The following is a 21,329-nucleotide window of genomic DNA, read 5'->3' on the forward strand; positions in this document are numbered from 1 at the left end:
CATCCTGAGTCATTTCATGGTAATGTTAAAAATTTAAGTAAAAGGATGAAAATGAAGATTAAGGAGAATGTCACTTTTACTTTAAGAATTTAACATTACCATGAAATTTGAATAGCATATCAATAGTAGAGAGCATTTGAGTGTGTTAAATAGGGTTTGGGAGGGGGAAATGGACCCCAAATAACATTTAACTAATTCATAAAACACATTGGAGTTCAAACCAATCAGCAAACACTTCAAAATTTCATTAAAAAAATGTCAAATCGTTGTTTTGATAGGGTTACAGGCCCTCTGGTTATGACTCGGCCGAGTCAATACAGAAACGGCCGAGTTGGCCGAGTCATGGCTGACTCGGCCAGTCGAACCGTTCCAAGGGCCGGGTCACAGCAGAGGGTAATGGTTCGGATCAACCCGGTCGTTTCGGTATCGAAACGGCCGTTTCTTAAAACAATGGTGGCAGTGCTATGGGCAGCATGATGCAGCATGATGAGAGGGGTTGCCGTACGGATGCAGCAGTGGCAGTGGAAGGGCCATGGGTAGCAGTACATGATGTAGCAGTACAGAGGATGTTGGGCAACATGCCTAGCATCAGCACCAGGACTGATGCCGGATGATCAATGTGATGCTCAGTGAAGAGTATTACTAGAGCACAGTCCTCGCTAAGAGGGAGTGTTGATTTGGGGTAGCATTGGATATGCTCTAGCTAAGAAAATTGGTGGAGAGGCTAAAGCACATGAGATCTCCAATACCCCGAAATGGTTTGGTAGATTCTAAACAGTTTGGGAGATATTAAAATGATTAATATTTTTAATGGAGTCCCTAAGTCTAAACTTAGGGAAAATAAAATATTAATGTGAATTAATATAAAACTGTGTTAGAAGGGTACAAAAGTCATGGATCAAGCTAGAGTTAATCTTAGCCGTTGATTAGGGACTTAATCTCAGCCGTGAATTGTCAACGAGAAAAGTATAAGAGGAGGTTTGAGGTCACTTGGAGAACGCGCCGAGTTGATCAAGACTTCGATTTTCTGGGGTAGGGGCTTGCTGAGGAAATCGAAGGAGTGATCAGAGTTGCAGTTGAGGGGCAGTGAATACAGAGCAGAGAGGCAAAGAAGGTACCAGGAGCATCAACACAGAAGCCGGGAGAGAGAGGGATGCAGAGCCAGCTAGAGGCCACGCAGAGCCAGTCAGGGCCCACGCAGAGGCAGCCAGGAGCTGCGCAATGCTAGAGAGCCGATGTGGGTGACGCAGAGGCTCTATAGGCTGACACAATGCCTCCAGAGGCTGACGCAGGGTGAGTGTGGGTGACGTTGGGCTGACGCTAGGCCAGAGAGGCTGACGCAGTCCTTAGAGGCAGACGTTGGAGATTTCGTGGGGCAAATTGGAGCTAAGAGCTGTAGGATTGTTCATCCGAGGTTTTAGCCGGAATATCTGTCTCCGACTGAGAGGTACTATTGCCGAGATCATTCTTTGTTGGGTGAGCTGGTTTGGAACCTAGATTGTATTCTGAAACTGCTTAATAATAAAACCCTCAGATAGCTGCACCAGTTTTCCCGCATTGGGTTTTTCTAGGGACATTAGTCCAAAAATAACAGTTTCACTTGTGTTCTTGTTTTTCCTTCAGTTGATGATCTGTAATGTGTTGAGCATGTACTTGTATTTATTTTTAGTATTTACATGGTAAATAACTTGTTAATTAAACAGAACAAGTAGGCAAGAATAAATCAGAAAGTACATGAAGGATTTCTAACAGTTAGACTTAGAAATTCCAACAAGAATGGATGAGAGGCATCTGAGGCTGGCTATCTACGGATCATGGTAGGGTTGCTGGCTGGCCAGCTGCATCGTAGGAGAAAAATTTTATCCTAGGGTTCCCATGTATATGGATGGATAACAATCTACTATGCCTCAAAATTATCAATGTCGACGCCTCTGTATGTCATCATTTGTTATTGTTGCCATAATGGTCTTTTAAATCCCTTTAAAACATTTCTTCATATTAATTTAAGAGTTTGTTCACCTTTGATAAACCTTTTGTTGTTTTAAATTCAACTATTAATAAAGACTGCCTTGCTTGTGCCTAACAATTTGCCTCTTTCATGTGATTTGAAATCAAGAACCCCCTAACAAAATATCTTGTCCACATCCTAGTTCTCTGATATTGGATCACACGCACCAACTATTATCACTCTGATAGCATTAAAGTCATGGCATACTTAGACATAAAAGAGAAGAAATCGGACAAATGAACAGTGCTGAAAAAATCAGCAAGGGTCCAGAAAACACCTTTTCGGCAAAATCGGCAAAAAATTCGACAAAAATCAGCAAAACCGGCACATATTAAAAAATACAAAATATGCTCATTTTTTCCAAAATCGGGAAAAATCGCCAAAGGAAAAAATCGCGATTTTTACCCGTGATTTTTCGACAGCTGGAAAAATCGCAATGTTGCCGATTTTTCGTGAATTTTGACCAATGTTTGCAACACTGCACATGAATAATGCTACTTGATTGTTTTGAACATGAATGGTTATTGAATAGACACATGAGTCAAAAGTTATGACCAATTATTGTCTCATATATAACTATTACGTGATTAATTGCAATCCATAAATACATAACAAAACAGTTTATCAAGAGCAACATAGCACAAACATTATTGCTAAAATAAGTGCTAACAGATCGCACTTCAACCAAATATGTTGCTAACACTATGCTGTGTACTCTAAGATTATGGCAACCGTAACTATTCCATATTTACATAAAGTGACTTAAAACTTGCAGAAATCTTTGTCTACATCCTACTCTGAAGATTCACATATAGCTATGTTTTGGCCTATTGTTTATGCAAGCCAAACTCATTCTCCTATAGGGAATTAAGACTCCTTATTCTAAGTGTATAATAATCATTTTGAACTTCCAGTTGGAATGAATCAGGCCACCTCAAATATCCTTTAAAAAATTCCACATTTGGCATTCTCAAAGGCAAATACAGGTCACCTACCAGGCGAGCTTGATAACCAAATGATCTACAATACAATGTAAAGCAATTTGCCCACTCTCCACAGCGTCCTCTCCTGGTCTCCACAAGCTGCAATCAAGGATTCAGACAAATCATGGATCTCAGAGACTTGATAATGTCATTAAGAAGCCCACTTAAAATGAGGCCACCTAAAATGAGACTGACAAGTAAGTACAAGAACAACAGAAAATGAAACAACATAACCTGGGCATACAAAAGGGTTACCCCAAGGGGAAGAACCCTATAAACATTGCGACAAGACAGTTGTTAAAAGTGCTAGGATTACAAAAACCTTCAGTGGATCATTGTAGCGAGGAAAGCGAGTAGTCGCTGAACACTTGTTGCACCTGTAGTTTACAAACCATTCATGAGTTTAAGAATTCACAATAGTGACTAAAACTTAGTTAAAAATTATGGCAACTTTGTCTATAAGAGAACTTGAAACACCGTATATCAGAAATAACAGAACTAGTGATAGAATATAATTACAAGTCTATGAAGCTAATTAGAGAGATAATTTATCTCATTATATTCTAAATTCACTGGAATGTGGGTGCTTATCATTTCAAAAATATAGCAGAATATTGTGATTCCCAAAAAATGTAATATCTGCATGATGGGGCTAAAATAAGAAGAATTATGCCTTATGAATTGAATTATCAAAACAAATATAAAATAAGCCCTTAAAGTAGCAAATTTCATTTTAGAAGAAATGGCTTTTTATTTTCCATGCTCAAGAAAAACTGCAGTGAATTCTCCATGCTACAACAGATTTAATTTACAATTAGGTAGCATAAGGCTCAATGGATATCCACTGGGGGAAAATGTGTTCTTTATCTTTCCTTTCCAATTTTCAAATGGTGATAATTCAGCTGAAATGATACCCTTTTTTCAGTACTCACATTAGGAAATATCACTCTGCCGTTGATGGTTTTGATATGATTATCATGTGCATTGCATCTCCAAGAACTGTTAGTCATCCGTATTACAGTGGACTTGACCCTTAATTGGATAGTGTTTAAATTGGCAACTAGGGCCAAACTCCATGTGGGTCATATTATTTATGGCAGCTGATATTTTTATTGGATCCCTCTCATTGAGAGATGTAGGATTGATCTAAATATCATACGATTCCGATAAGTATTTATGAAGTTACGAATTTATTTATGTTATGGACAAATTGTTAAGTCGGCCAGCAACATTTGTAGGCTCAGAAGCCCAACAGTCATGTCTATTCAACCTCTACGTTTTAGTATCAATAGAAGAGGACTTCAAGTCATTTCTATACACACTTGGATCTCTTCCTCTCTCTACTTGTCTTTGGGTTTTATAGTAGGAGGAGATCCTAAGGAAAAGACGGAAAAGCCGGAACTGACGGAAAAGCCGGAAAAGCCGGAAACGCCGGAATTGCCGGAAAAGACCGGAAAAGCTGGAACTGCCGGAAAAGCCGGAAAAGCCGGAAAAGCTGGAACTGCTAGAAAAGTCGGAACTACCGAAAAATCCAGAAACGCCGGAAATACCGGAAAAGCTATAAAAGCCGGAAAAGCCAGAACTGCAGGAAAAGCCGGAACTGCCGGAAAAGCCGGAAATACCGGAAAAGCTAGAAAAGCCAGAAAAGCCGGAATTGCCGAAACTGCCGGAAAAGCCGGAACTACCGGGAACTGCCGAAACAGCCGGAGCATCTGTCTCCGAAGGAAGGCAACATGATGTATGAGATCATGGGAAGCATAATAAGCAGCATGATGATATGAGCATGGGCAGCATAATGATGCATGATGATATGAGCATGGGCAGCATAATGATGAATGAGATCATGAGCATGGGCAGCTTGATGATGAATAAGACCATGGAAGATGCAGCATGATGAGCAGCATGAAGATGAGAGCAGCTCAGTCATCAAGGTTCAACACATGTGACAGTACAGCAAGATGTCACACGGTAATGTGCAGCAAATAGACGAGATGCAGCACTATGATAGGTGAACGAGTCACCTTAGAGAATCAGTTGAAGCAATATGTCTTCAACTGATCTCATGTCGATATCAAAAGTCAAAGTGATTGACTTCTATTGTAAATGTACTATCTCTCTCACTTTCTCTGCTGAACTTTGAAGAACATAAAAGAGGAATTGATCAAGGGTTTCCCCACATCGGGGTTTGTCCCTGGCTAGCGCCACATCTTGTGTCCTCTTGTCTTGGCTTGTCTTCTGCGATTTATATTTATGTTCTATCTGTAGTTTATCTTATGTTGATGTGATTGCTAATGTGGAAAAGAAATTGAAATAAATTGCTTTCGCATAGAACATACCTAAAATTAACATGGTATCAGAGCTGAGGTGAAGACAATGCCCAAGCAAGAGTGAAAGAGCAATCACCAAAGACAATAGGGACAAGACAAAAGGATCAATGGGTTCCACATCTCTCTTCTAAGTTCACAAAGGGTGAAGTCGAAGCAGAACATATTATCAGAATGGCGTAGCGGAAGTTTCTGATGGCCCATCTAAAGATCACTTCATTGGGAAGTTCGGATCTAAGGGTGGAAGGAAAGGCGGATGCCTTGGTTGCAATAAGTTCGGCCATTATGTGAAGGAGTGTCCGAAGGTAATGCAGGTCATCAAGGAAATGGTCGACTCTTCAAAGAAAGCAAGGAACCTCGAATCACTTTTATGTACCTAATCGCAAGAAGAACCTGGTGTCCATCTCGGAAATGGAAGTCAAAGGTTTCAGGGTGGCACTCATCAATGGAAAGGTACGTGTTTGGAAATAGAATTTTCAAAGATGTTTTTGAGTTCAGGGTTGTATCAAATTGCAGGAAGTCCACTGGGGACCATGTCCATTGTCACGTAGCACCGAAGGTCTGTGAGTCAGATGGTGACAGGGATGCCTGAATTCAAAAGGAGCATGAAAGTACATGTCTGAGATGTACCGAAGGAAAATCTTACAAGGGGACCATTCCCCTCATGTAGCAAGTCCACAGGTCTGGAACAACCCAAGGGGTCTGAGATTGATAATCAGGAATCTCGCATATGCAGGTGGAAGAAAGCCCTCTATGGCTTGAAGCAAAACACCCCGGGCATAGTATGAGAGGATCGATAGCTGTCTGATAAAGCTGAGATTCACTAGGAGTGAAATGGATCCAAACCATCCGAAGGTTGTGGATGATAGACCTCTCATACCAGCACCTTATGAGGACGACCTACTTCTAATAGGTGCAGACCCTCTCATTTGCAGAAGTAAGAGGGAGTTGGATTCCAGATGTGGAATGGTGAACTGCAAGCCTATGACTACCTCGAGGATCTTAACTTTCAGAAGTTATATGGTAGTGATGTCGGACCAGATTTGGGAAATGCCTCTGAATCTCATAAACTCATTCGCGTTGATGTTCTTGGTGAACTTCCGTCCGGACATATGTTTTGCAGTTAGCATGGTGAGCTCATATTTGGTTGAACCTCACTGGATTGGTGCCAAGAATCTTCTGAGATGTCTTCGAGGCACAATCTCTCATGGATTGAGATACACTGCCGAAAATATGAAACTGCATGATTATTCGAATGCTGATTGGGCAGGCAGTGTGGAGGATCATTAGAGCACTTCTTAGTGTTGTTTCTCTTTGGATTCTGCTTCGATATCATGGATGAGCAGGAAGCAGAAGTCGGTTGTTATAAGCACCGCTGAGACCAGATACATATCTACGAGTATGATCTCGTATGAAGCTGCCTGGTTGGGGAAGCTCTTCAAGTGAGCTGTTTGTACCACTGTGATTCTCTGTGACAACCAGAGGTGTGATTCGATTATTAAGGAATCCCATATTCGACGATTGCTCCAGCAGATAGACATCAGATACTATCTTATCTGGGATATGGTAAGTCTATGAGCAAGGAAGCTCCATCGCTATGAGATGATGTACAGGTCGCTACACTTTGTCTAAGCCCCGGGGGAAAAATCAAATTTGTGATTTTCTCGAACAACTTGGAGTCGTCAAGAGACCCTTGTACAAGGGTCCTGCATGTTGTGTACATTGAGCTCTGGGAGCTCTGGGGGCTTGTGGTTCTTACTAGAGCAACATACGACCACAAGGTGACTCACCCTCCCCTGGTGGTGCGCACTGGGACAAGATGATTCGCTCTCTTGTGGGACAGGATGATTCGCTCTCCTATGGACAAGATGATTCGCTCTCCTGTGAACAAGATGATTTGCTCTCTTGTGGGACAAGATGATTCGCTCTCTTGTGGGACAAGATGATTCGCTCTCTTGTGGGACAGGATGATTCGGTCTCCTGTGTAGCAGGATGATTAGTTCTCCTGTGAGGTTTGGATGATGTGTTCTCCATGACGACTATGTAGCAGGATGATTAGTTCTCCAGTGAGGTCTGGATGATGTGTTCTCCATGACGATTATGTAGCAGGATGATCAGCTCTCCTGTGAGGCCGGATGATGTGTTCGCCATGGCGATTATGTAGCAGGATGATTAGTTCTCCTGTGAGGATAGGAATGATTAAGTTCTCCTGTCGAGGCATCCTACCCATGCAGTCTGGGACTCATGGAAGTACCTCTCATCTGATCAATGAGTAGGGAAATGAGGATAGGGACCATAGTAGTGCTGATGGACGCATTGTTGTATCTACCGTACTCCCTATGCTAGGATGACCTTCATTGATCTGGGATCAATGAGTACTGGTCTGGGACTAGTGGTAGGAGTTGTACCTACTATGACACTGACTTCGGGTCGGTTGAGGACTGGTCTGGGACCAGTGGTACACACTCTGAGACTGACTTTGGGTCAGTGGAGAATGGTATGACACATTCTCGATCAATTCTTCTTTTTCATGGTTCAGCAGAGCTAAGTTGAGCAGAGCAGATCCAGCAGAGTTGAGCAGAGCAAAGCCGAGCCAGCAGAGCCAATAGAGCTGAGCAGAGCAGAGCAGAGCCAGCAGAGCCAACAGAGCAGAGCAGAGCCAGCAGAGCAGAACAGAGTTGAGCAGAGCAGTGCAGGGCACTGATAGCAGAGATAGTACAGTTGGACATATGGATCAGCGGATAGAGTTCTCCCTAGTTGAGAGGGAGTGTTAAAATTGGAAACTAGGGCCAAACTCCATGTGGGTCATATTATTTATGGCAGCTGATATTTTTATTGGATCCCTCTCATTGAGAGGTGTAGGATTGATCTAAAGATCATCCAATTCCGATAAGTATTTATGAAGCTATGAATTTATTTATGTTATGGACAAATTGTTAAGTTGGCCAGCAACTTATGTAGGCTCAAAAGCCCAACAGTCATGTCTATTCAACCTCTACGTTTTAGTATAAATAGAAGAGGACTTCAAGTCATTTCTACACACACTTGGATCTCTTCCTCTCTCTACTTGTCTTTGGGTTTTAGTAGGAGGAGAGATCCTAAGGAAAAGCCGGAAAAACTGGAACTGCAGGAAAAGTCAGAAAAGTCGAAACTGCCGGAAAAGCCGGAAAAGTTGGAAAAGCTGGAAAAGCCGGAACTGCTAGAAAAGACGGAAAATCTGGAACTGCCAGAAAAGCCAGAAAAGCCGAAACTACCGGAAAAGCTGGAACTACCAGAAAAGCCGGAAATGCCGGAAAAGCCGGAAATACCCGAAAAGCCAGAAAAGACCGAAAGCCGGAAAAGCCGGAACTGCCGGAAAAGCCGGAACTGCTGGAAAAGCCGAAAACGCCCGAAAAGCTGGAAAAGCCAAAAAAGCCGGAAAAGCCAGAAATGTCGGAACTGTCGGAACTGTCGGAAAAGCCGGAACTGCCGAAAAAGCCGGAACTACCGAGAACTGCCGAAACAGCCGGAGCATCTGTCTCCGAAGGAAGGTAGCATGATGTATGAGATCATGGGCAGCATAATAAGCAGCATGATGATATGAGCATGGGCAGCATAATGATGCATGATGATATGAGCATGGGCAGCATAATGATGAATGAGATCATGAGCATGGGCAGCTTGATGATGAATAAGACCATGGAAGATGCAGCATGATGAGCAGCATGAAGATGAGAGCAGCTCAGTCATCAAGGTTCAACACATGTGACAGTACAGCAAGGTGTCACACGATAATGTGCAGCAAGTAGACGAGATGCAGCACTATGATAGGTGAACGAGTCACCTTAGAGAATCAATTGAAGCAATATGTCTTCAACTGATCTCATGTCCATATCAAAAGTCAAAGTGATTGACTTCTATTGTAAATGTACTCTCTCACTTTCTCTGCTGAACTTTGAAGAACATAAAAGAAGAATTGATCAAGGGTTTCCCCACATTGGGGTTTGTCCCTAGCGAGCGCCACATCTTGTGTCCTCTTGTCTTGGCTTGTCTTCTGTGATTTATATTTATGTTCTATCTGCAATTTACTTTATGCTGATGTGATTGCTAATGTGGAAAAGAAATTGAAATAAATTGCTCTAGCATAGAACATACCTAAAATTAACAGATAGAGAGTTATAGAGTGTATAGAGGTGGAAATGAAACCTGCTAAACCCATTGTAACGAAAAACTTACCTCATTTGCCTTGGGCTCAAATGTATACGTACATGCCTAGTGTGGAACAATGGAAGTATTTGTTTACAGCTGAAGGTTCTGATTCATAAAGCAAGTATTCAATTACAACAATATATTTTCTTTAAATGCAAGGTTGATTAACTATAGTTTTGTTGTACTTAAAACTAATATAAATGAGGCACAAGGAACCATTGATAGACAATGGCCTTGATATTGTTACAGCCCAAGTCAATATGCCAAGAAACTAATGCAGTATTTAGATTAACCAATTAAAGCTTAGATACAGATAGAAAAGGTCACATTAATCTAAAAAAGCATCCCTTACTTGGAATTTGGCCTCCACATTGATCAAACCCTTCGAGGAGATTAACTAAGGTAGCTTTATGCTGGTAGAGTCGACTAGGGTATTAACTAAGATGGTTGCACTAAGAATTAGGGTGCTTACCTTCATATAAACGATGGTGGAGAGAAACTAAATCATTGACATTATTATTAATGTCCCAACGATATATCTCTTAGACAACATATCATGTTTCACTTCACATATATGTGAAAATTTCTGAATCTAACAAACCAGAAATCCAACTGTAGTAAACTGATTTGCATTATCTACTTGTGTTCTTCATTTTAATAAGTTATTTTCATAAATATTCAGAAAATATTAGTGCAAATACACTGCAGCCTACACCAATATACAGATCAAGTATTGAAAATAAATGAGACAATTACACAAAGGACACACTTAGTTTTGGACTAAACATCCCCAGAAAAACCTAGTGTGGGAAAACCAGTGCAGCAGATATGAGGGTTATATTATTAAGCAGATTTCCGAATACAACTAGGGTGCCAAATCCGTCTCACCCAACAGAGAATAAACCCGGCAAAAGTACCTCTATCCAGAGGCAGATATTTTGGCGAATCCAACAACTGGATGAACAAACCCCACAGGTGACTGTGTTGTCCCTAGTGTTGTGCAGCGATGGTTGCTCCCAACTTTGCACTAGAACCGCGTCACCTCCTTTAGAAGCTGCGTCACCCTCCCAGTGAGCCTTCCGGGCTCATAAATTGGTCTGCTAAACTGATGCCCTATCTGTCTCACAGAAACCTGAGCGCTGCCTCTAAGTGACTGCGTCAGCCCTCCACCCTCTGTGTCACCCTTTCTGGAGCTGCGTTGTCTCTCCCCTGTGTTGCTCTGCCTCTCTGCTATGTATTGTCGGCCTTGGACGGAAGTCCCTCTACCAAACTGCCCCTCTATGCACGATAAGTTCACTCTGAAATTCTTAGCAAACCCTCCCCCAGAATTTCGAATTAGCTCAAGTGTTGCTCTCCCTATGAGTGTTCTCCAACTGACCCCAAGCCTTCCTTTCTACTTTTCCTGTTGAGAAATCAACGCTCGTGATCTAATCTCTAATCAACGGCTAAGATTAAATTAGACTTGATCCTCATCTCTTAGAAGCTTCTCACCCATATTTTCATTAATACCCATTTATACTTTAATTTTCCTAAGTTTAGACTTAGGAACCCCATTAAAAATATTAATTATTTTAATAAAATACAATCCGGGTGGAATTCCACCAAACGATTTTCGGGTCTTGGAGATCTAATGTGTTCTAGCCCCTCCACAGAATTTCGAAGCTAGAGCACATCCGATGCTACCCAAAAATCAACACTCCCTCTTAGCAAGGAACGTGCTCTAACAATACTTCCCGGTTTAAGTATCACACTGATCCATGGCATCGGTCCTCTGAGCCGCTGATGCTCGGCCTGTCACCCTTCATCCACTGCGATGTTGTAATTTGTACTGCTGCCCATGACACTGTCACTGTCACTGTTGCATCTGTACTGCAGCTCCCTCTCAATATGTTGCCCATAGCACTACCACTACTAACTGCTGCACTGCAACTCAATTGCTGAGAAGTAAGCAACTGAAAAGCCACACAAAAGTTGACATGTTGGTCAGTCTGGATGCCCCTTGACGTTGAAGCTACCTTTGTTGCTAATCTGTGTTGACCCTCTGATGCTACTGCACTGTTGTTGTATCTACTCTGTGCCGTCTACACTGCTGCAACACTCTCCTGGGCTGCTTCAAACTTTGGCACTCTAGCTCTGCCACTGTTGCTCCATCATCCCTCGCACCAACTGACTCCCGTCATTCTGCTACTGTCATTAAGGGCTCCCGTAGCCATATGTGATCCAACCCCTACTGTAGCAAATCTGAATCTACTTCACCTACTTGATTTTTAAATTACATTCATCAAGTTTTTCTTGTGAATACTAAAGAAAATTACTTCTGCAGCCTACACTAATTAAATATTTGATCTCATGAAACAGAAAACAGAGCAACTAACAAGATACATAGGACACTTATTTTTTGACACAATAGTCCCCAGAAAAACCCAATGTGGGAAAACCGGTGCAGCAGTTCTGAGGGTTTATTATTATGCAGGAGAAATATCTGAATACAACTCTAGGATGCTCATCTAGCAATCCTTTACAAAGAAAATACTGGCAGAAAATCTGAGTGAGTTTTACCTCACTTCACCCGACAGAATTATGGTTGATCCAACACAAAACTGGCTAACCCCGGTTATTTCTGTGTTGGCTCTGCGTCAACCCTACGTCACTTTCTCTGCCCTCTGCGTCAGCTCTCTCGGTTGTTCTGGCAGTTCTGGATTCTGTGTGATAAACAACTTTTCTGCGTCAGCTCTCCCGGCTATTGCGTTGCCTCTGCGTCAGCTCTCCCGGCTACTGCGTTGCCTCTGCGTCGGCTCTCCCGGCTGTTCTGGCAGTTCCTAATAGTTCCAGCAATTCTGGCAGTTCACGACAGTTCTGGTAGTTCTGGTAGTTTCGGTTGTTCCAATAGTTATGGATACTGCGTGACACGCAGCTTTTCTGCATCAGTTCTCCCGGCTACTGCGCTGTCTCTCTACAAGCTCTCTCCGCCTCTCTGTTCAGTATTTTCCGGAAAGTCCTCCCAGATTCTCTCTGCCCCTCAGCTCTAAGATATCCCCAATCGATTTTCCTCCTGAGAACTTCTCACCTCAGAAAATCGATTTCCTCAATCTCTCTATGTGTTTTCAAATGAACCCCAAGCCTCCATTTTATACTTTTCCTGTTGAGTCTTCAACGGTCGAGATTAAGTCTCTAATCAATGGCTAAGATTAAAACATGACTTGATCCGCCTTCTAGATCATTCTCACCCATATTTTGATTAATACCCATTAATATTTTAATTTCCCTAAGTTTAGACTTAGGAACCCCATTAAAAATATTAATTATTTTAATAAAATACAATCCAGGTGGAATTTCACCAAACAATTTCTGGGTTCTTTAGAACTCATGTGCCTTAGCCTCTCCACCAATTTTCAAGGCTAGAGCACTTCCGATGCTATCAAAAACTAACACTCCCTCTTAGCGAGGAAAGTGCTCTAGCAACAATGTCTACCTGCATGTTGCTATGTTTCTAAACCACCTCCTTTCTACAATGTTGCTTCCACCAACACTGTGATGTTGCTACTACTGTACTGCTGCCCATGACGTTGCCACTGCCACTGCTGCCCATGACGCTGCCACTGCCACTGCTGCATCTGTACTACAGCTCCCTCTCAAATGTTGCATCTGCTACGCTGCTAGCACTGCCATTGCTAACATTGCATCTGTGTTGCAACTTAGTTGCTGAGAGAAGCAACTGAAAAACATCCAAAATTAGCTGAATTTAACTATGTTCAACATAATACAATGAATATTGGAATCTCACTGCACTGCTTCCAACCTCACTCTCAGAAAACATGTCCCAAGAAACCCTCTCCCGCACCACTGAAGCACTGTGTCATCATCCTGCTGCTCTACGTTAGCCTCAGAACCCTCTGCGTCATCCCTCTGACGTACTGCGTAGCCTTTAGGACCCTCTGCGTTAATCTTGCTGGCTCAGCGTGGATGACGTAGGCCCTTTGGCCTCTGCGTTGTCTTTGTTGGGCTCTGCGTGGCCTGCTCTAGCTATTGCTTATCGCTCTCTACCTCTGCCCTGGTCTCTCGGCACTATCTCTGCCTCTCTGTCCAGTACTCACTGCCCCTCGTTGTTGATCATTGATTCGACTTTGATTAGCAACCCCACTCTAACAAATCGAATGATTGATCACTCTGGTGTGTTATCCAACTGACCCTCAAGCCTCCTCTTATACTTTTCTGTTGGTCTTTCAACGGCCGAGATTAAATCTCTAATCAACGGCTAAGATTAAATTTGGCTTGATCCATGACTTTTGGAACCTTCTAACCTAGTTTTATATTAATACCCATTAATATTTTATTTTTCCTAAGTTTAGACTTAGGAACTCCATTAAAAATATTAATTATTTTAATATCTCCCAAACCGGGTACAATCTGTCCAAACCATTTCTAGCTCTTGGAGATCTCATGTGTGTTAGCCTCTCCACCAATTTTCATGGCTAGAGCACATCCTGTGCTACCCCAAATCAACACTCCCTCTTAGCGAGGACTGTGCTCTAGTAATACTCCTCACTGAGAATCACACTAATTATCCGGCACTGGTACCTGTGCTGATGCTAGGCCTGCCCGCTCAATATCCTCTGCCTGTTGCATCCTGCTCTACTGCCCATGTACCTGCCACTGCCACTGCTGCATCCATACGACACCTCCCTCGTCATCCGTGTTGTTATTGGTCCATCCTCCCAGCACTGCATCTGCACTGCATCCCCCTCTCATCATGTTGCATCGTGCTACTGCATTGCAACTCAGTTACAGAGAAGTAAGTAACTGATCCACCCAACTTTTGACATCCCTGTCAGGCTAGAAACACCCCCGATGCTGAAACTCTCTCTATCGCTAACATGTGCTACCTCTACTGACCTCTGCATTGTTGCAACAACTCCCTGCATCTCACACCGTTGCACACCTCTTCGTGTTATCCTGCACTGGTGCAACACTCTTCGTGCCTCTCGCATTGTTGAAGCCTACTAGCCTCGCATTGCCCGGGGACTCCTACACTGTAGCACTCTCCACCGCTTCATCCACATCCGTCTCTACTGACATCTGCCAGTCCTTCTACTCACTCTTCAAGGTTCCCGTAGCAAGGTATAATCCAAGAGGTTGGGTACCTCAAGGATCCTACCCCTCATCGCATGTAGTCCTATTGACTACAGCTCGATGTCTCCCCACCTCTTCTCTAGAGGTACATGAGCACTCATGGCACAATCGTCATGCTTCTCGACTTTCTTCTCTGCCTTCGTTGGCGCTGCCTTAGAGCCAGACACCTCTCCCTTGTTCTTCTTCCTCGGTCACTGGTTGGCATAATGACCTAGTTCCCCACAGTGGAGGCACTTGACCTTAGGGAGGTCCTTCTTCTTCCTCTTCTCCTGCTTTCCCGCAGATCCCAGAGCTGCATCCTCTTCCTCTTCCTTCTTGATCCGGACTCCTTTACTGCTACTTCCCGTCTTGCTCAACTGCCTAATCTCCTCTTGGCGAAGAGCCGCCCACAATTCTTCCCAATCTGGAAGATTTGTCCTGCCCAGTATGCTCTGGACAAATGTCTCCCACTCCTCGAAGACCGCGTTAAGTGCGGTCCTCACCATCATCTCTTCATCTAGCGTGGCTCCTATGGAAGTCAATTGGTCCCGGATCTCCTTCAACCAACTGAGGAAGTGATCTATTTGCTCCCCTTTTGCATCTGGTATGACCATAGTTGATTCTCAAGTAACATCTTCCTCTGCACGGAAGTATGCTAGTACGACGTCTTCACGGTGTCCCACATTTCCTTTGTCGTCTCCTTCACGCCAATATGCTGGACCACATGATCCTTAACCCCATCAAGGATGATGCATTTTGCCTTGGCCATTGCCTCCTTGTACTTCCCATTAGTTGTCGGTTCAACTGGGATAGCCATTGTTCTCAAGGCGAAGCCCTTGATGCGACGTCTATCTAAAATGGACAAGATCCTGGCCTTCTAGACCACAAAGTAGGACGCTCCATCGAGCCTGTCCTGATCCCTCAATCCATTCACAACCATCTCTCTACTCTTCTTGTCAACTGCTCAGAGTCTCTCTACTTCCCTCCTAGAAGTCTTCTCTTTGACTCCTACTGAGTCTCTCTACTTCCCGCCTAGAAGTTCTCTGCTGGACTCCCTCTGAGTCCCGATTTCCCTTCTAGAAATCCTTCTGCCAAACGTCAAGTTGCACCTATCCGATCTTCTATGCACCTGCAACTCTAATCCGAATTCCTTGGCTAGAAATTCGCCTCGTTTGAAACTCCCTCTACCTTGGTTTTTCCCTGTTAGGTATTGTTCTGCCCACAGTACCCCACCAGCTTCGCTCTCGCAAACTGCCCACAACTTCCTATGCCCCAGCAACTGAAGAACTGAGCCTCTAGGCTCTGCGCAATCTCGGCACTGGCAAAACAGCTCCCTCAGCGAACTGCATCAACACTTATGGTCTCTTTCTTCCTTCCACAGCCTCTTTCTTCCCTCCACAGCCTCTGCGTTGGCCTCTCTCGAGCCCGGACTGATGACGCCGTCTCTCTGCATCAACCCTTATGTCGCTTCTGCAAGGATCAACTTTTGTCACTTGAGACAGCTGATTCTGCTACAAATGCTCTGCTTAGCTGATGCCTTCAACTCTCCTGTGATCTGCAACCACCCTCTGATACCATGTTGAAATTTCTAAGTCTATCCGTTAGAAATTTAATCTGTATTCTTCTGGTTTATTTCTTCTACTTGTTAATTTCGAACAAGTTATTTAAAACATATAAATAACAAAATAAACACAATATAGTGTCAACATCTACAGATCAACAGCTGAAAGAAAACAAACACACAAGTGACACCATTATTTTTGGACAAATGTCCTCGAAAAAACCCAATCCGAGAAAACTAGTGCAGCTATTTTGAGGGTTTATTATTATGCAGTATTTCCTTGAGTACAACTAGGTGCCAAACTGGCTCACCTGACAGAGAAAACAACCGGCAGTAATACCTCTCTATTCGGAAACAAGTATTTAGAAAACCTGTCCCACGAAACCCTCTCCAGCACCACTGAAGCACTATGTCAGCCTCCTGTTGCTCTGCGTCAACCTCAGAACCCTCTGCGTCAGCCTTCTGAGGCACCGCACAACCTTAGGGAACCTCTGCGTCACTCCTACTGGCTCAGCGTGGATGACACGGGCCCTCGGGCCTCTGCGTTGTCTCTGTTGGGCTCTGCGTGGCCTGCTCTAGTTGTTTCTTCTCGCTCTCTACCTTTGCGCTGGTCTCTCGGCACTATCTCTACCTCTCCGTTCAGTACTTACTGCCCCTCGCTGTTGATCACTGATTCGACTTTGCTTAGAAACCCTGCTCTAGCAAATCGAATGACTGATCACTCTGGTGTGTTCTCCAACTAACCCTCAAGCCTCCTCTTATACTTTTCCTGTTGGCCTTTCAACAGTCGAGATTAAATCTCTAATCAAAGGCTAAGATTAGATTTGGCTTGATCCATGACTTTTGGAACCTTCTAACCCAGTTTTATATTAATACCCATTAATATTTTATTTTTTCTAAGTTTAGACTTACAAACTCCATTAAAAATATTAATTATTTTAATATCTCCCAAACCAGGTACAATCTATCCAAACCATTTCTGGGTCTTGGAGATCTCATGTGCCTTAGCCTCTCCACCAATTTTCATGGCCAGAGCACATCTGATGCTACCCCAAATAAACACATTATTTACATAATTATTTACATAGATTTGGAAACAAAGAATTGGATTTAACTTATTAATGAGCAAGTTAAGGTTCAGCTCTTACTCCTGGGATCTGGAAGGCTTTTGGAGGAGTGAGGAACGCTTTTTGGAGGTGTGAGGAACGTTGCCAGCTTCTGTCCCCATACTGGCAATAGCCTGATCGACCGATATATGGCTTGCCAACCGTACAACAGAAGCTTGTGCCACTCACAGAGTTGCAAAATCCTAACTTTTTATGTGATGGCCAACTTCTAAATATATTTTTAATTTTATTTCAAAAATAATATTATATTAACTAACCCGATTCTAGGTAGCACTAAACTCATTTAAGGGAATTAAACTTGAGTCTAAAGCTACCAAACTTAACCGAGTATCATTTTCTTTTTGCTCGTTGGCTTTACACGCATGTCGATCGATAGACATGAGTCCCCCACCTAAGGTTTGGATCCATAATCTCGTGTAATGCAACGTAGAGATTTTTTTTTAAAGAATTTTATTTCCAAGATGTATTGTACCATCGACAATGTGATTTTTAAGAGAGCCAATTTTAGGGCTTGAGCAGTTGGTAAGTTATTATTATTAAAAAAAAAAAAAATTTGTTGTGCTTCGCTCGTGCAGGTTCGAACCTTGTTGTCGACACCAGCGATAAATCAACAGCAAATTTTAAGATACCATTTCAGGCATTAACGCTAATCGCGTGTTTGACTCTCCCAAGTCGCAGTTAGGCTGCAAGGTGGCTCAGATATCTTTGTCGTTAATTGCCCATGTACAGAGGGCTATTTATATACAACATTTCATTCGCAAACATTTATTACAAATTGGTAGAGTTATGTTACTAATATATTATAAGCTTGTATTTAATTAAAAATAAAATCTAATGATGCCGCTCCTACCTTAGAAATCCCTTATCCGTATATGATATATATTATTGAATAATTTTTAATAAAAATGTGCATTTCTTATGAAGAAAATGACAATTTTTTTGCAGGTGCCTTAACCGCTCACCATATCGACACTGAAGAATTTACAGAATTTACAGAAGGCAAGAATTTGGCTAATTAGTAATGTATTTACACAAAGGAAACTACAGCATGCAAATTGTTGTGAATCACCTTGAATCATCAACCCAACACGATATATATTCAGTGGTAAAATCCCCATGACAACAGATAGGGAAAAGACGCAGAGAGGTTTACTTAAGGCTCATGGTTAAATTCTCAACATGGTTCAGTGGAGACGATACAATCCCAGAAAATCACAAACTTGAACTTAAATTTCAAGTTGGGGTTTCAGTTTATAATATGAATAAATTTTCCTATGACAGAGTGTATGACAAACTGTAGCATTAAAGTGTTTTAGCAATAATAACATATTGTAAAGCCCTAAGTTGTGAAACCAACAATAATGTCCAGTGTTAAATCACTGCAACAGGGAGGTAGCAATACTTGTTTGAAAAATCACAGAGATGATTCAAAAGAGGCCCTAAGATCCGCAGAATTTGGAAACCTTGCTCTGATACCAGTTGTGAAGACCAAACACAATTTAAACCACTAATTTCTACAAAATTTACCAATTACAATCTAGGCATAATTTATCAATTTAATTCACATATACATACCTGGTTTACGAGTTTGACGTTGATTCCGTGCTGATGTAGCCCCAATTGCTCCCGATACCAAATGACCAAATCCTCCTAGCCAAGCTGAGCACAACCTTGGTACCCAACTCCAAAATACTTCCCAATTGGAGTATTTTGGCCCCCGTGCCCAAAAGCTTCAAGAATAATTGCTCAAATCTCAAGTTTTGATTCGAATATACAGCTTTGAATCGAATCTCCAGCTCTAATTCAGATCTTTTGTTCTCCTTCCAGTCTTTCTTACCTCAAAAATCCCTCCCCCAGTGTCTCTGTGTACTCAGGATAAATACCCTTCCTAAGCGGTCACCGCCCTCTTCCACCGCCCCTCATTAGATTTTTATTTGACGGTCATAGCTTTACATGTAACCGGGAGGTGAGGGTATGTATATATATATTGATATGTTTGTTATGTTTAAATTTAATAATTTTAACTTTTATAAAATTTAATTATAATATATAAAAATGAATAGTTATACATATATATCAAATGTTTGTTATATTAATTTAGAAATTTTAACTTATAAATATATATTTATATAGATATATATATTAACAATAATTAACTTATAACTTTAACTCTATAGTGTTCAATATTTACATTAGAAGGATTGGAATTGTAAATTTTATTTAACAACTTAATCAGTACGAAGTATTTAATATGTATATTTTGAATGTCGAATTTTAGGTAATATCTCTCTTCTCAATAATTTAGGTATTTAACCCATTTTCATTCATTTAAACATTTTTCCTAATTATTTAATAAGTATACTAGTGTTGATCCAGGAGGATCTCGTCAGATAAGTTGCACAGGTTCGGTGTCGTCGTCAGCTTTCAGTGTTCGATGTCATCAGCTTCGACAGTGATGTTTATGGTTCAGGTTGTCCAGTAATGTATATGGTTTTCATGGTGATGGTTTGATATCTGGGTGTCGACATGTGATTGTTGTTAGTTCCGTCAAGATTTGGCTGTCAACAAGAGTTTTTCGTCCACCTTGCAGGATTTGGTTGTCGATGGATTTGTCGTCATGTGATGTCATCGCAAATGTAGGTTTGTGTCGAAGATATGTGTGTGGGTTTGAATGTCACTTTGGAGCAAATGGTTGTAATTGGTTTTGATGTAAAGGCTAAAACTTATGACTAAACCCTAGCCCTAAAAGCTATGGAGGAAAACATCAATCCTAAAGTCTAAACCATAACCTAATACATCAAACCTAAGTCCTAACACCTAAATCCATACATTAAAACACCTAAAACTAAGTTCTAGACCATTACCCTAAGTCATAAACCTATCGAGCATATTACAATACAACACTATGTATTAAAGCAATTCAAAAAAACACATAAACTTATGTTATAAACCCTCGGCCTATGTAATACATTGCAAAACTTTAATATAAATCCCTAACCGCCATCTACTAACCGCGTCGGAACTGTGCCATGTGAGTGGCCAGAGGAGATCGGGTGGAGGTTAGAGTTAACCACAACGGATAGGATAACCGCAACAGCATCGACAGTCATGTGAGCAGTGGAGATGTCAGAGCTTAACTGCAGCAGAGATTGTTAACCGTCGGGAGTTACGGTTAGCATGTGAACAAGAAAGCCACAAATAGTTGTTCGCAAGATGTTTACGCCGGAACCGCCCGAGATAACGGCGAGGTGGCATAATAGTCCTGTTCACATGGAACAGTTAAGCTATTTCCGCGCCGTTTGCTAACCACTAGCAGATAAGCGTACAACCAAAGTCCAGATTTGGGTTTTTTGTTACAGTTTGTTTAAAAATTAATTAAAAGACCATGCATATGAACCCTAAGGTGTCAAACAAAGACAAGACCGAGACCAAACAAACCCTAATTTCAGCTAATTCATTCCTAAACTCGGTGTGAGGGAGTTTGAATGTACTTGCAGGGTTTTAAAAGGTTGTTTTGCTCATTGAAGAAAAGATGGAGTGGTTTTGAGTTTTATGTGCAGGTTCTGGAGGATACAGTCGATTTTGTTTTCAGTGTAACAGGGGCATCGGCAGTTGGAATTGGAAACCGAGACAGACGTTGGAAATCTGGTTCAGAGAGATTTCTTATGATAGTTACCAGAAGTGCCTGTGTGCACATTCAGTTTGGTCAATTTGTTGTGTAATCAACCTCTTCAGAATCAATCCTAATAAAGCAGTCGCCCATCTTGAAAGCGGACCCGGAGACGTAGTCCATCAGGGACGAACTCCGTAATCAATCTTGTTGTCTGGTATTGCTGTGTATTTGTTGTTTTCACTTCAGTTTTGCATCTTACTTATGTTTTCTCATCTATCATAAAGTCCTTCTCAAGCAGTTCTCACGTTTTCAGCACTTTAAGTTAACATTCATTTCATTGTTGCCATAATCAATTCTACTTCAGTTTTAGCATATGATCATTTCAGATCATATAATTTGGTATCAGAGCAGGTTGC

The 21,329-nt window shown here is 41.9% G+C and overlaps 1 protein-coding gene across 1 annotated transcript in view; it reads right to left on the reverse strand.

Moving 5' to 3' along the window:
• Positions 1–2,850: 2,850 nt before the first annotated feature.
• The window catches only part of LOC149245217 (peptide-N(4)-(N-acetyl-beta-glucosaminyl)asparagine amidase-like), a 226,844-nt gene continuing 208,365 nt past the window's right edge, over positions 2,851–21,329 (reverse strand). The window contains exons 8-9 of the mRNA XM_089455548.1: positions 3,314–3,368; positions 2,851–3,090 (exon numbers count right to left, since the gene is read on the reverse strand). Coding sequence (XP_089311674.1) covers positions 2,866–3,090; positions 3,314–3,368 — 280 coding nt within the window. The 3' untranslated portion in view covers positions 2,851–2,865. The remainder of the gene's footprint in view (positions 3,091–3,313; positions 3,369–21,329) is intronic.

The sequence above is a fragment of the Pinus tabuliformis genome, chromosome 7 (genome assembly GCF_031772625.1).
Source record: "Pinus tabuliformis cultivar Carrire ecotype Pingquan chromosome 7, CPIR1, whole genome shotgun sequence".
Classification (NCBI taxonomy): domain Eukaryota; kingdom Viridiplantae; phylum Streptophyta; class Pinopsida; order Pinales; family Pinaceae; genus Pinus; species Pinus tabuliformis.